Here is a 12,364-nt window from a genome sequence, read left to right as displayed (position 1 = left end):
AGGCCTGATTACAGAGAAAAATGAGCTTTTGTGGCTTAAGATCAGGTGTTAGGCAGAGGGGCCCAAGATGGGCCAGGAGACATCCCATTGGGGAGTCTAAAGGAATTTGGGACAGTCCAACTCCCATGGTGAAGGCCTGACTTGAGGAGAGATATGGCGGGCATCCCCGAAATATCAGGTCCTCAGGAGAGAGAGAAATGTGGAAAACAACCCCCAGAGGGAACGTCTTGACCACGGGGATGTCCACAGCCCCAAGTGGGGAACCCAGTTTTCCCTGGGACAAGAGCTAGCTGCAACCTAGCGCTAGGGTTTTCCAGGAAATGAGAGAGAGAGACCACAGCTCTGCGTGCGAGGAGGACTCACCAAGAGAGAGGACCTTAAGGGAAGATTGGCTGGTGGTGGATGGTGGTTGGAGATGCACTGGGGTGGAGGAACTTCCCTGTGAGCTAGTGAGAGAGTGGCGCTTCCTAGGATCTGGGGTCCTGGTAAAGCAGCTCAGATCCTGGAGGAAAGCGGGGAGAGCAAGGTCACTGCTGGGAACTCAACCCGATCCCGGGTTTCGGCACCAAATGTTAGGAAAAACGCCGCTCTCAAAGAAAGCTCAGGAGAAAACTCATGTCCATAGAGCAAGGTTTAATGGCAGGCCCAACTGCCAGGCTGGCCAGGGGAAAGGTGGCGCAGCCCAGAGCCTGGGCGAGCAGTGGCTTTCATAGAAGGGGGAGGGTAAGGAGGTTAGGGCATGCACAGTAGTCTCTGGTAGGGGTGGGGCTGTCTTAGAGCGGGGGAATTTGTTTAAGGGCGGGGCTGCCATTTTGGCTGATTCGCAAAATGGTGACATTGTTCTATCAACCTGCACATAACATGTGACCAGTTACACCTGTAGCCACTGTGCATGGATTTGTGGAGACATCTACTCACAGTATAGTGCAGAAAGAAAAAGAAAGTGGACTGAAGAAGGACAAAGAGTGCATGTTTTCATGTTTTCTCTCCTATGTGGAATGCTAGACCTATAAGATAAATGTACACATAAATACATGTATTATTCATATAGAACTAGATACATATGTTAGGTCCCTGGCATTCTTGGGGCGAGGCTAGCACCGAAACCAGACTCCCTGATTTATGACCACTTGTTTCTCCTTGCCTGATTGTTTCTCCGCTTGCAAAACAACTCAGGAACTTCCAGTTACTCAACTAGCCAGGCATGTCGACATGTTCCATCTGGTGATCGCAGATAATCGTAGACCAGAAACACTCTCCCTCCCGCATGGCTTGGCCCCTCCTATAAAACGCAACACTTATTTCACCCAAGCCGCTGCTCACTGACCAGGGGGCGTGGTCTTTATTCGGCAGTACCTTACCATATATATATGAGAGGGAGAGAGAGAGAGAGAGAGAGAGAGAGAGAGAGAGAGAGAGAGACCCAGCAGTTTTTGAATGAAAGACAAGGTCGCAGTAACAGCCACCACCCCCACCCCCGCGAACCCCTGCCTGCTTCCTGCAATCTCCTCCCATGCTCTAGCAACTTGAACAGATTCCTCTGGGTTTGGAAAGAGTGCGGCTCATGTTTGCCGCATCACGGCTCTGCTCTCCCAACCCCAACCTCTACACACACTCTTATACACACAGAGACGGCTCCTGTTAGTTAGCAGCCACAATTCGCCAGGAACCTCAGGCTTTACAAAAAAAAAAAAAACCCTAAACTAAAAACAGCAGTATCTCGTTTCTGTACAAGAAAAAGGAAATAAAAAGACCCTATACTCCCAAAAAGTCGTTTTGCTGCTTGCTATTCCCGACCCACCTCCAAATTGTTCTGAATATTCTACCTAGTAACTGGTGACAGAAAGGCTCAGTAATACTATTGGTTGCTGACGCACAGCAGGCCAATCCCAGGCTTTAAACCACTCATTGGAAATTTGGGTATATGGTCGCTGAGGGGATCCGCGCTTTCAGGTCTGGTGGTCGAATATCAGTACACCGCAACTCATGCAAGGCGAAGAGAAGTTCTTTCTTCTCATTTGTAACAGTTTGTTCTCCGGTGGTGACTGTGTCCATGGCGGATTAGAGAGAAAAAGAACGGCCAAAAAAATCATCATTTGAGGGTGAGAGAAGAAAACAGAGATGCTAATTCTAGAAGGTAGGAAAGGGAGGGGGTCAAAAGCGCCGTAGGTCCGGGATGGGGGCTGTAGGTGAGGGAACCGAATCTACTACGGAGGAAAAACGGGGTCCCTTGGTGAGGGGGAGCCCACTACCACGAGGCGCGAACATGCCTGGCTTTACCTGGGGCCGATCGATCTGGTTCGCAGGAAGGAGGAGGAGAACGGAGGGAGGGGGTGGAAGAATATCAAGTGACAACTGAAGAAACTGGACTCTGGAAAGAGACGTGAACTGGAGGGCAGAAAACTGCCTGCCCGGTGTTTTTGTTGCTTTGTTTCGTGGGCCGCTTAATGAACCCATCTATGGGGTATACCTGAACCGTGGGATGAAGGGATCTACTCAAGACTGAAGTCATGGCATTCAGGAAACCAACATTGTGACAAAAAAGTTTGACCTAGATGAGAACTGTAGTGCCAAGTCTACTCGGCTGATTTCTCTTCTGTAACCCTAGACTTCTGGTCCCTGCCTGTCCTAGGTGAATCCGTCCTGGTTACTTATGGAGTCAGCTGCTTCCCTGCACTTCTGCCCACCAGCCTCCCTGCTCTTCTTCCCCTTCCTCAGCTTGTTTGCACTGGTCTCAGGTAGGTAGGACAGCAGGCCACTTGCTCCTTTCAGCTTCTCAGAAAGCAGGATCAACACCAGTCTGTGAACAGGGGCCGAAGGAGGAGTGCACTTCGTTGCCTCGTCCTTTCATTCTGAACATGTTCACTGGGTTTCTACCAGTGCTGTCCGATAGAAATGCAATGACACCCACAAAGGAGAGCTGCAACATTCAAGCTTCAAAACAGATGAAATAAAGTTTAATAATATATTTTGTATAACCCCAAATAATCAAATATTAGGCCTTAAATGCTTATTACTTAATGTAAAATATTACTAATGAGATAGTTTATATTTTTTAATTCTAAATCTTCAAAATCTAGTGCGTGTTTTACACTGACAACTTATTTTAGTTGGAACTATTAGATAGTTCAAATTTGTACTACACTCAGACACTGTACTAGATTGAGGAATAGAGGAAAAAGTCCTTGTGAGCACAGGGTCTGGAGGATGCTCTGGGTGAGATTCCTAGTGTTTTGTTCATGAAACGTGAGCAGCCTCAGTAGGGACTGCTCCCAGAAGTGCTTCTTGCCAGTGACAGCTACAGTTCCCTAAAACCCTCAGCCCAGGAAGCTGGGCCCTGTAGCCTTAGAAAGAATTTGTTCATCCCCTAAAATAGCTACTTCCCTTCCCATGATGAATATTGATGGCAGAGTGTCTTCTGATTCTCCCCCTTCATTGAACAGCCCAGTTTACTGTTGTGGGGCCTGCTGATCCCATCTTGGCCATGGTAGGAGATAACACCACATTACACTGCCACCTGTCACCTGAGAAAAATGCTGAGGACATGGAGGTGCGGTGGTTTCGGTCTCAGTTCTCCCCCGCGGTGCTCGTGTATAAGGGCAGGAGAGAGAGAACAGAGGAGCAGATGGAAGAATATCAAGGAAGAACCACCTTTGTGAGCACAGAGATCAGCAAGGGAAGTGTGGCGCTGGTTATACACAATGTCACAGCCCACGAGAACAGCATTTATCATTGCTACTTCCAGGAAGGCAGGTCATATGATGAGGCCATCATGCGCCTCATGGTAGCAGGTGAGTCACTTCAGTTTTTTCTGTTTCTTTTTCCCAGTTTCTCTCCTAACCTTAGGCCCATTGCAGGCCAGCAGTTTTATTTATTTATTTACTTATTTATTTATATATTTAACCTGCAATCCCCTTTACATAAGGAGGGTGGCTTGCTCTTGTCCAAGGGCCATGAGAATGGGTTGGCTTTGCTGAGCTGTGGGCACTGGTTCTTGAAAAGCATACACAGAACTCAGTTGTTGCTTTGGGGGGAGAGGGGGAGTGAAGGTTAATCCCTGAAGATAATTAATGCATTCTTTGTCATTGAAACTGGCCACTTGTGAGCACAAAAGATGACAATATCAGTAATTGCACTGAGACAACCAGAACAAACAACAGAGCCCAAAGCACTACAATATATACACATCTCATTTATTGATAAATATTAACTTTGCCTTTCTTCCCTTTCCTCAAATACTGAATGTAGAGACAGTGAATGACATGTATATAGATGACTTCATTAAAGAATGATTAAGTAGAGACATAATTATGTATTAAGCTTGGTGGCCCCACAGAGACAACTAAAGTTCTGCCAGGAGCAATTTGGCAGAACTTCAGAATAAAAATGGAAATTAAACTGGGATTCCTAGGAGTGTATTAATAGTGGCTTTAAGAAATGACCTCACCCCCTAGAATCAGTATATTATGCATGAACAGAAACATTTTGAGACTGATTGAGCCTTTAAGAGAGAAAAGTCAATGGTGGTATTTTGGTGTTTGCATTCATCAAAGTAAGTGAGTGCTTTTAATTTCCTGTCTTTGGCATTCTTTGTTGAGTAGGCTTAACAAAGGAACTACCCAATAAAAGTCTGGATGATCACTGGACATACTCCCAAAGGGACAAAAATCTCCCAGGACCATGTGTCTGCAGCTTCTTCACACTCAGTGTTCTCTTTAGTTTACTCTTTTAAAGATAGAATATAGTTAGGAAGAATCTGGATTCACACAATTTTCCAAGGTATTCTTCTGATGACATTCACTGAGGAGATGATATTGTTATATTAAGTATCTCAGGTGCATTCAGATGTTCTTAAGATGACTATTAGGAAGAAACTATTCAAAATTGCCTAATTGACTGAACTCCTAGGAGGTAAACATCTCTGAATTGGGCTAAGGGTTGGCTTTGCAGGATTACTTAATCAACTGCTAAAAACAGCAGCTCTTGTGATTAGTGGATAGCCATGGGTGATTTCCTTCTCTCTTTTTGATCAGGATAAGGAAACTGTGGTGCAAAGCCCTGACCAGAGGAGAAGAACAGTGTCTTGTGGTCAAAAAGTTTCATAAGATTGTGGCAGCCTGACAAGTTTCTGTCCCTGTATTATTCTAGTGCTTCAAGAGGTAAAAACTACTGAGAGGTTATCCCAAGGAGCACAAAGTGAAGTCCTTAAGCCCACCTGTTTCAGGTGGCATTGGACATACCCATTTGGCTCCCACCATTAAGAGCTCATCATTGAAGACACCTTGAAATACCACTGCCTGTTTGGTGGTGCAGGGGATTGAACCAAGGTCCTTGTTTATGCCAAGAAAGCAACTCTGCCACTGAGCTACATCCCAAACCAAACTGCTGCCTTTTTAGCTGAGTTCTGGTATCTCTCCCCAGGCCTGGGCTCTAAGCCCCTTATTGAAATGAAGGGCCACGAGGATGAGGGCATTCGGCTGGAATGTACATCTGCAGGGTGGTACCCAGAGCCCCGAGCAGTGTGGAGAGACCCATATGGTAAGGTCATGCCTGCCCTGGAGGAATCTTATACTACTGACAGAGCTGGCCTCTACATGGTCACCATGGCTGTGATCATCAGAGACTGCTCTGTGAGGAACATGACCTGCTCCATCAACAACACTCTGCTTGGCCAGGAGATTCAAAGTATGATTTTCATTCCAGGTTAGTTTTTGGCCCTCTGGAGACTCATTATATGAGGGTGGGATCCTTAGCAGACATACTGAAGCCTGTTGTGGGGGTAGGAATGTGGGTGGGAGGGTCCTGTGCCCTACAGAGCTGGAAGTTAAAGCTGAGCTGAGTCCTCTTCCAAGAGGAAAGTCAGTTTTTTGTTTTTTGTTTTTGTTTTTTGGAAGGACTGGGGGATTGAACTCTGCTTCACACTTGTTAGGCAGGTACTATACCACTTGAGCCATTCTGCCAGCCCCAGAGAGTCTTAAGAGACATGAGTAGGAGTCTCTTCTCTGAGAGTAAATCTGATTTTTTTTCCTCATAAATTCCCTGTGCTGTAGCACAGTTTAAACATTCATATGCTGCCTGTGGTGGTGCCTGTCTGTAATCCCAGCACTCAGGAGATGAAGGCAGGAGGATCACAAAATTGAGGGCAGCCTGGGCTATATAGCGAATTCCAGACAAGTCTGAGATAATAGCAAGACCCTGTCTCAAAAAAGCAACTAATTATTGCATATGCTGCTGTCTCTAGAATGTGAACTTCATGAGGTCATGTGTCTTCATATGCTGCGTTCAATGAGTTAATCCTGATATCCAGAATAGTGTCTTTAAAACAGAAGATGATTGTTGAATATTTGTTGAATGAATTTATGAATGTCTGTAGATAAGGAATTTCCCTAGATCTATTCCTTTGGAAATCTCCTAGGAGAGCTTCAGCAGATAGTACCACTACCCAGTGGTCATCCATAGAAAGTCATCCTTCCATGCTTCTCTCCATATTTTATTATTGTTCTTTATGCTTGTTTGTTTTGGAGTTTTTTGTTGACAGCAGCATATGCAATAATTAGTTAAGACAAATGATGAAATAATTAAACTGTATGTTATATTAGATAGTGATGGATACTGTAGGAAAGATTAAACAAGGAGGATATGGGTAGTACCAAAGATGTAGGATGTTTAAGTTATTAACAGGGCTGTCAGAAAAGACCATCTTGATCAAGAAATTCTCATCTTTTCAGGATGGTCTGTAAAGGTGGGAATTGAAAAAATAAGAGAGTGAGCCAAGCAGTTATTTGAGGACTGAGCAAACATAGGCAACAGGAACTGTGTATACAAAAGGCCTGAGATAGGAGTGTGTCTGGCAGTTTCAATCCCCAGATATGAAGGTGGTGTGGCTGCAATGGAGTGAGTACAGGGAGTGAGAGGCTATAACTTCACAGAGGTGATAAGACCACTTATATATGCAGCAACATATGCCACAGATTTTGGTTTTTAGTCTGAATGATACAGGAAAGCATTGGAAGGTTTAGCAAAGAATGAACATGATCTCAGGCCCCTCTGTTGAAAACAGACTGCACACAACATAAGCAGGACAACGGGGAAGGAACTCCAATATTCCAGGCAAAGAATGATGGTGGCTTGTACCACCAACATTGTAGCTGTGGTGATTCAGCCTGGCTGGTTAGCTTTATACACTGGGATTCTTCATATGATAATCCCAGATGTTCTGTTGTTCTTTCTTCTGGGCTGGAGCCCTGGCAGTCATTGTGGGGTCAGTCAGCACAGTGCCACCATCTCTCTCCCATCTGAGCAAGGGATCTAAGGGAGCTCTTCAGATGTGCTGTTGGAGAGCCTGCTTACAGCTGGTATTCTGTTTTGCACCAAATGGGACTTTTCTGGCTCCCTTTTCAGAATCCTTTGTACCCAGTATATCTCCCTGGATGGTGACCTTGGCTGTTATCCTACCTATTGTGATCTTCCTTGTGTCTGGGAGCATCTGTCTCATCAAAAAACTTCACAGGGAAAAAGAGATTCTGTCAGCAGAAAAAGAGGTTGAATATGAAGAAAGAGAAATTACACGTAAGGAACTGGGGAAGAACATCAAATAAAAGGTAAAAGATTAGGAGGACAGTTCATTGTCATAGAAAGGACACCATTGTGGCAGGTAATAGTAGCTTGGGAAACAGGAAGAACATGCATATAGGTAACAGCAAGGGTTTAGAACTCTCACATCCTTATTCATCCCTGTGAGCTTCTTTCTTCCAGCTTGCAGACATTGCATTCACTCACCTGGCTTCAAACAGTATAAGTTGTTGAAGGAAAGCAAGCCTGTGAAAATACTGACAATATCCAGCCACCTGATTAAGTATCATTTCTGGTTTCTGACAGTTCCCCAGGCTTGGGAGAGTGGGAGGAGGAAAATGTTGGTGTTATAGAAAGGACTAATCCTGCATCATTTAACACAAATCCAAATACTCTTAGTTCTTCCACCAAGGTCATTATTTTGTTTCTGTTTCTTTTTCAGAGCAACTTCAAGAAGAACTGGGTAAGTTTAGCCTTTCCTGAACTACAAATCCTTGCACAGTATGTGTTCTGCTTGGTTAGACATTATCTCATGACATTCACCTCTCTGTCTCTTGTAGGATGGAGAAGAACCCTCTTACATGCTGGTAAGTGCCTCTCACATTCCCTCAGATCTTTCCACAAGCCAGCCAACAGGACTCTTTGGAGGACTCAGACAAGGGGGCCAATGGCTGGCTGGAGTTGAGGGGCGGGGCACAGAGTAACAGGCTGGCTGCCAGCAATGGCCTACCAATGCTGAATACCTGCCTTTCTGGCAGAGAATCCCCACAACTTTTGATCACTTCTGTGGGAATTTTACTTCCCACAATCCCTCCTTTTGAATAAATAAATCCTTGGCTACCAGAGGTTTCCCATGCAGAACAAACCTCCCCAAGAGTTACATTTTAGTAGTTAATGCTCTTGGATTCTGTATTAATTTGAAAGAAGACAGTGCTGTCTAAGCTACTTATAATCTGAGAGATGGTTAGATTCTGCAAAGTCAAATATCAGACGGAGAAAATGCAATAAGAAAACTCAAGGTTACACCATTAAGTATTCAGAAATGCCTTCCTACTCCCACAAGAGCACTGATACTCTCAGTGTATCAGTGCTGTATAGCCTTTAAGGGGCTTACCATGCTTTCGGTAAGAGGTAAAGCATGGAATCCAATTGCCTGCTCCTCATGAGCACTTTGCATTTTATAATTTGTCACCTATTGCCCCTGTGCTCCAAAGACTACAGGCTTCATCAGATACTGGACCTTTCTCTTAGGGAAAATTCAAAATTGTCACAATCTACTTCAGACACAATCACAGGTTGTCAGAGACATATCTACTTGGGGGGAAGGAGGAAGTCATTTTACATAATAAGAAAGGTAGACTAAATAAGCAATAATAAATACAAATGGAAAGAGAGGAATCTGAAGCATTTCCTAATTCCTAGAGATGACATAATTATAAGCTTCACATCCATGTCATTAAAACAAAATTGGATGAAACCTGCCCTCCCCCCGCCCCTCGCTTCATGCTTGCTGCACATACCTCCAGGCTGCTATCAGATTGTCTTTAGGGACATTTGTTCTCCATCCTTATCCTATGAAGAGTGCCCCTGTCAGTCATTTAAAAAGTTATCATCTGGTTCATGGAAACAGGGCCCAAGAAAGAGATCCTATTCTACTCAAAACACTGTGTAGGGAGATTCACTTTAATTCCTTAACTGATTTATGGTTAGGGAGGCTGGGCGATAACGCCTCTTTGCTGGTTTAAGTCAAGTTGCATGGTTTCTAACTGAAGAGAGCCCCAGAGATCATATATTATGAATAGACAAGGGGGCAGATCTGAGAATGCTGAAAGCTGGAACCATTCATTTTGTTCATTTACTAAACTTTCTGAGTTTCTTAGAGTACCAGTTCTCCTCTCCTGAGGGCAATGCTCCTGTCACTAAGCCTATGAGCTGCCAAGGATCAAGGGGCCTTCATGGAAAAGGTCACCACATGGGAGAATGCCCCATCAGCTCTCTGGACTTCTCTAGGGACTAGAGATCATACAATCTCCAGGGATCCTGAGACCCTAGCACTAAACCTGAGACTTCTTCTATAGCCGATGTAGTCCTGGATCCAGATACAGCTCATCCTGAGCTTTTCCTGTCAGAGGATCGGAGAAGTGTAAGACGGGGCCCTTTCCGGCAGAGTGTGCCTGACAACCCAGAGAGATTTGACTGCAGGCCTTGCGTCCTGGGCAAGGAGCGCTTCTCCTCAGGGAGACAGTACTGGGAGGTGGAAGTTGAAAATGTAATGGTGTGGGCTGTCGGAGTTTGTAGAGACAGTGTGGAGAGGAAAGGGGAGGCCCTGCTGTACCCTCAGAATGGCTTCTGGACCCTGGAGATGTTTGGAAACCAGTACCGGGCTCTGTCTTCCCCTGAGAAGATCCTCCCTCTGAAAGAGCGCTTGTGCCGTGTGGCCATCTTCCTGGACTATGAAGCTGGAGATGTTTCCTTCTACAACATGAGAGACAGATCACACATCTACTCATGTCCCCGTTCAGTCTTTTCTGGGCCTCTGAGACCGGTTTTCAGGCTGGGTTCTGATGACAGTCCCCTTTTCATCTGTCCAGCATTCACAGGGGCCCAGGGAGTCACAGTGCCTGAGGGTGGCCTGATCTTACACAAGGCAGGGACCTATCACCACACACAGAAGCAGTTTCTTGGTCTCAGACCCATGTAGAGAAGCCATGGCCTGCTTGGCTACAGCTGCACAGCACCTCTGGTAGAAAATAGTGCCTTCTTCCCTCTGGTCATGTAACAGAACATCTTCCCAGCTGCCTCCTTCATATTCACTTCAGGCCTCAGCCCCATTTTTTCCCATACTTGGCTGTGTCTTCAGTAGCTTATTTGTTTGTAAGACCCAGTGCTAGGGAACTACGGCTATTACACAGTTCTCAGCCAAGAAGAAAGCATGAGAAGATGAAGGCAGAAAACATGTTGCTTCAACATGAAGAAGATTGAGCAAAGTTGAGCCCAATATTCCAGACACTGTGGACTTGGGATAAGGGAAATAGGATACATCAGGATGTAACAAGAAGGTGGGAATCACAGAGCCTCCAAAGGGGAGGGAGAACCACAAATGGAGGTCAGAGATAAAGGAAGTGAACCAGGAAGCTGGGAGGAGACCAAGGCTGTGCTTAAGCCCCATATGACAGCTATGGGGTCACTGGAGTTGATGGCCCATTTCCATCCAAGATTTCCAGACCACTCAGTTTGCAGGCCTAGACCTGGGATGAATATTCCCATGATACATCTGGATTTGGCCTGGCACAGGCATCCCTGCAATAAGCAACAAGTCAGTACATAGAGAAAGGCTTAATATTTAAGGTCTCTGATGAGCAGGTGAGTATTGGACCAAATCTACCACATGGTTCAGGTTTAGTGGAGATAGCATTCAAGCTTTTTGGTCTCAGGATGCCTTTAGATACTGTGTTTTGGGCAGTATGAGATTTGAACTCAGGGTCTTGCACTTGCTAGGCAGATGCTCTATCACTTGAGACACCCCAAGCCCTTTTTACTTTTGCCTTTAAACCCAAAGAGCTTTTGTTTCCTTGCATTAATATCTGATATTATTTATGGTACTTGAGATTGTTAAAATTTTTGAATTTATTTACTTAAATTAAAACAATAATAAACCAAAAGTAGTTTGATATAAATAGCAGGTCTTATGAGAAAATTGTTTCCAAAGCAAAATACATTTTATTGAGAAGTGTGGAACTTCTAAGTTTTTGCAAATTTAATGTTTGATTTAATGAAGCATGGTTAGTTTCTTATATTAGCCTTTGCATTTAATCTGTTGGGATATAAAGGACATGTCAGACCAAGAAAACTATAGTGTACACTAGTAAGAGTATGAGAGAACAACAGATAATGCTATTATTATGAAAAGAGTCTCCAGGAATTCATATTTTGAAAACTAGGATAGAATCAGTTCTCTAAACGCGCTGGTTTAAGTGACTGTATTTTGGATTTCAGACAATTCTAAAATCTAGACTTTGATGCAGTTCTAAAAGTAGGCTGGAAAAAGTTTCAATAAGTTTCAAATTGTATTTCTATAGTTACAAATGGGCATACTAAGGGAAGAGTCAGGAACATACTGAAATAACTGATTTGTTGGGCTGGGGCTGTGAATCAAGTTGTAAGAGTGTTTGCCTAGCAAGCACAAGGCTCTGAGACTTACCCTCCTCTAACAAAAAAATAGCTCATTTGTTAAGATGGAAGATGGAGTTGTTAATATTGGTGTGTAAGACTTTGGCCATTCAAGCTGCTATAATAAAAATTTCATAAGTGGGTGGCTTATAAACATCTGAAATTTATTTCTTACAGTTCTGGAAGCTGGAAAGTCCAAAATCAAGGTGCTGGCAAATTCAGTGCCTGGTGAAAACACAATTCTTTTTCCTAATCTTTTTGCTGTGTCCTCATATGGTGGAAGAGGAAAGGAGTTTGCTAAGATCTCTTTGATATGGGCACTTCCCAGTCATGGGGTATCCACAATCATAACCTAATTATCTCCCTAAAGCCCCACTTCAAAAAGTTTTCATATTGGAGATTGAATTTCAACACATGAATTTTGACAGGACACATTCAGTTCATTGCAGTGTATAAATTGTTTCTATTTTTGGTACTGTTGCTATATTATTTGAAGGTTTTGTAAATTTGTTTTATTTTCTAACTGATTCTACATTAATGTTTTGATTGTTTTTATTTAATTATTTTTATATTTATTCAAATGTGTATACATTGTTTGGGCCACTTCCCCCTTCCCCCTGAA

General features: G+C 44.0%; 1 protein-coding gene across 4 annotated transcripts; it reads left to right on the top strand.

Annotated features, from left to right (window-relative positions):
- The first annotated feature begins 1,427 nt into the window (after nucleotides 1-1,427).
- On the top strand, nucleotides 1,428-11,884 carry LOC109686010 (butyrophilin subfamily 2 member A2-like). 4 transcript variants are annotated; one of them, XM_074082700.1, is made up of 8 exons: nucleotides 1,428-2,137; nucleotides 2,633-2,738; nucleotides 3,444-3,791; nucleotides 5,422-5,703; nucleotides 7,402-7,569; nucleotides 8,015-8,035; nucleotides 8,133-8,159; nucleotides 9,453-9,764. In XM_074082700.1, the coding sequence occupies exons 2-8, from the start codon at nucleotides 2,654-2,656 to the stop codon at nucleotides 9,587-9,589; spliced, it is 1,068 nt and encodes a 355-aa protein (XP_073938801.1). In that variant the 5' UTR covers nucleotides 1,428-2,137; nucleotides 2,633-2,653; the 3' UTR covers nucleotides 9,590-9,764. The 4 variants fall into 4 exon arrangements, with proteins under 4 accessions (XP_073938801.1, XP_073938800.1, XP_073938798.1 ...); XM_074082699.1 differs by having other exon boundaries at nucleotides 1,430-2,102; nucleotides 9,651-11,884; XM_074082697.1 differs by having other exon boundaries at nucleotides 1,431-2,137; nucleotides 9,651-11,884.
- The last annotated feature ends 480 nt before the right edge of the window (nucleotides 11,885-12,364 follow it).

This window comes from Castor canadensis, chromosome 8 (assembly GCF_047511655.1).
Source record: "Castor canadensis chromosome 8, mCasCan1.hap1v2, whole genome shotgun sequence".
In the NCBI taxonomy this organism is placed as follows: Eukaryota; Metazoa; Chordata; class Mammalia; order Rodentia; family Castoridae; genus Castor; species Castor canadensis.
Note: the sequence above shows the minus strand (reverse complement) of the source record. Positions and strands in the feature narration are given on the sequence as shown.

Coding starts and splice junctions, on each gene's coding strand:
- LOC109686010 (XM_074082699.1), top strand. CDS start 2,654: ATGGAGTCAGCTGCTTCCCTGCACTTCTGCCCACCAGCCTCCCTGCTC. Junction 8,036..8,132: donor GCAACTTCAAGAAGAACTGG/GTAAGTTTAGCC, acceptor TGTCTCTTGTAG/GATGGAGAAGAACCCTCTTA. Junction 8,160..9,650: donor AAGAACCCTCTTACATGCTG/GTAAGTGCCTCT, acceptor CTTCTTCTATAG/CCGATGTAGTCCTGGATCCA.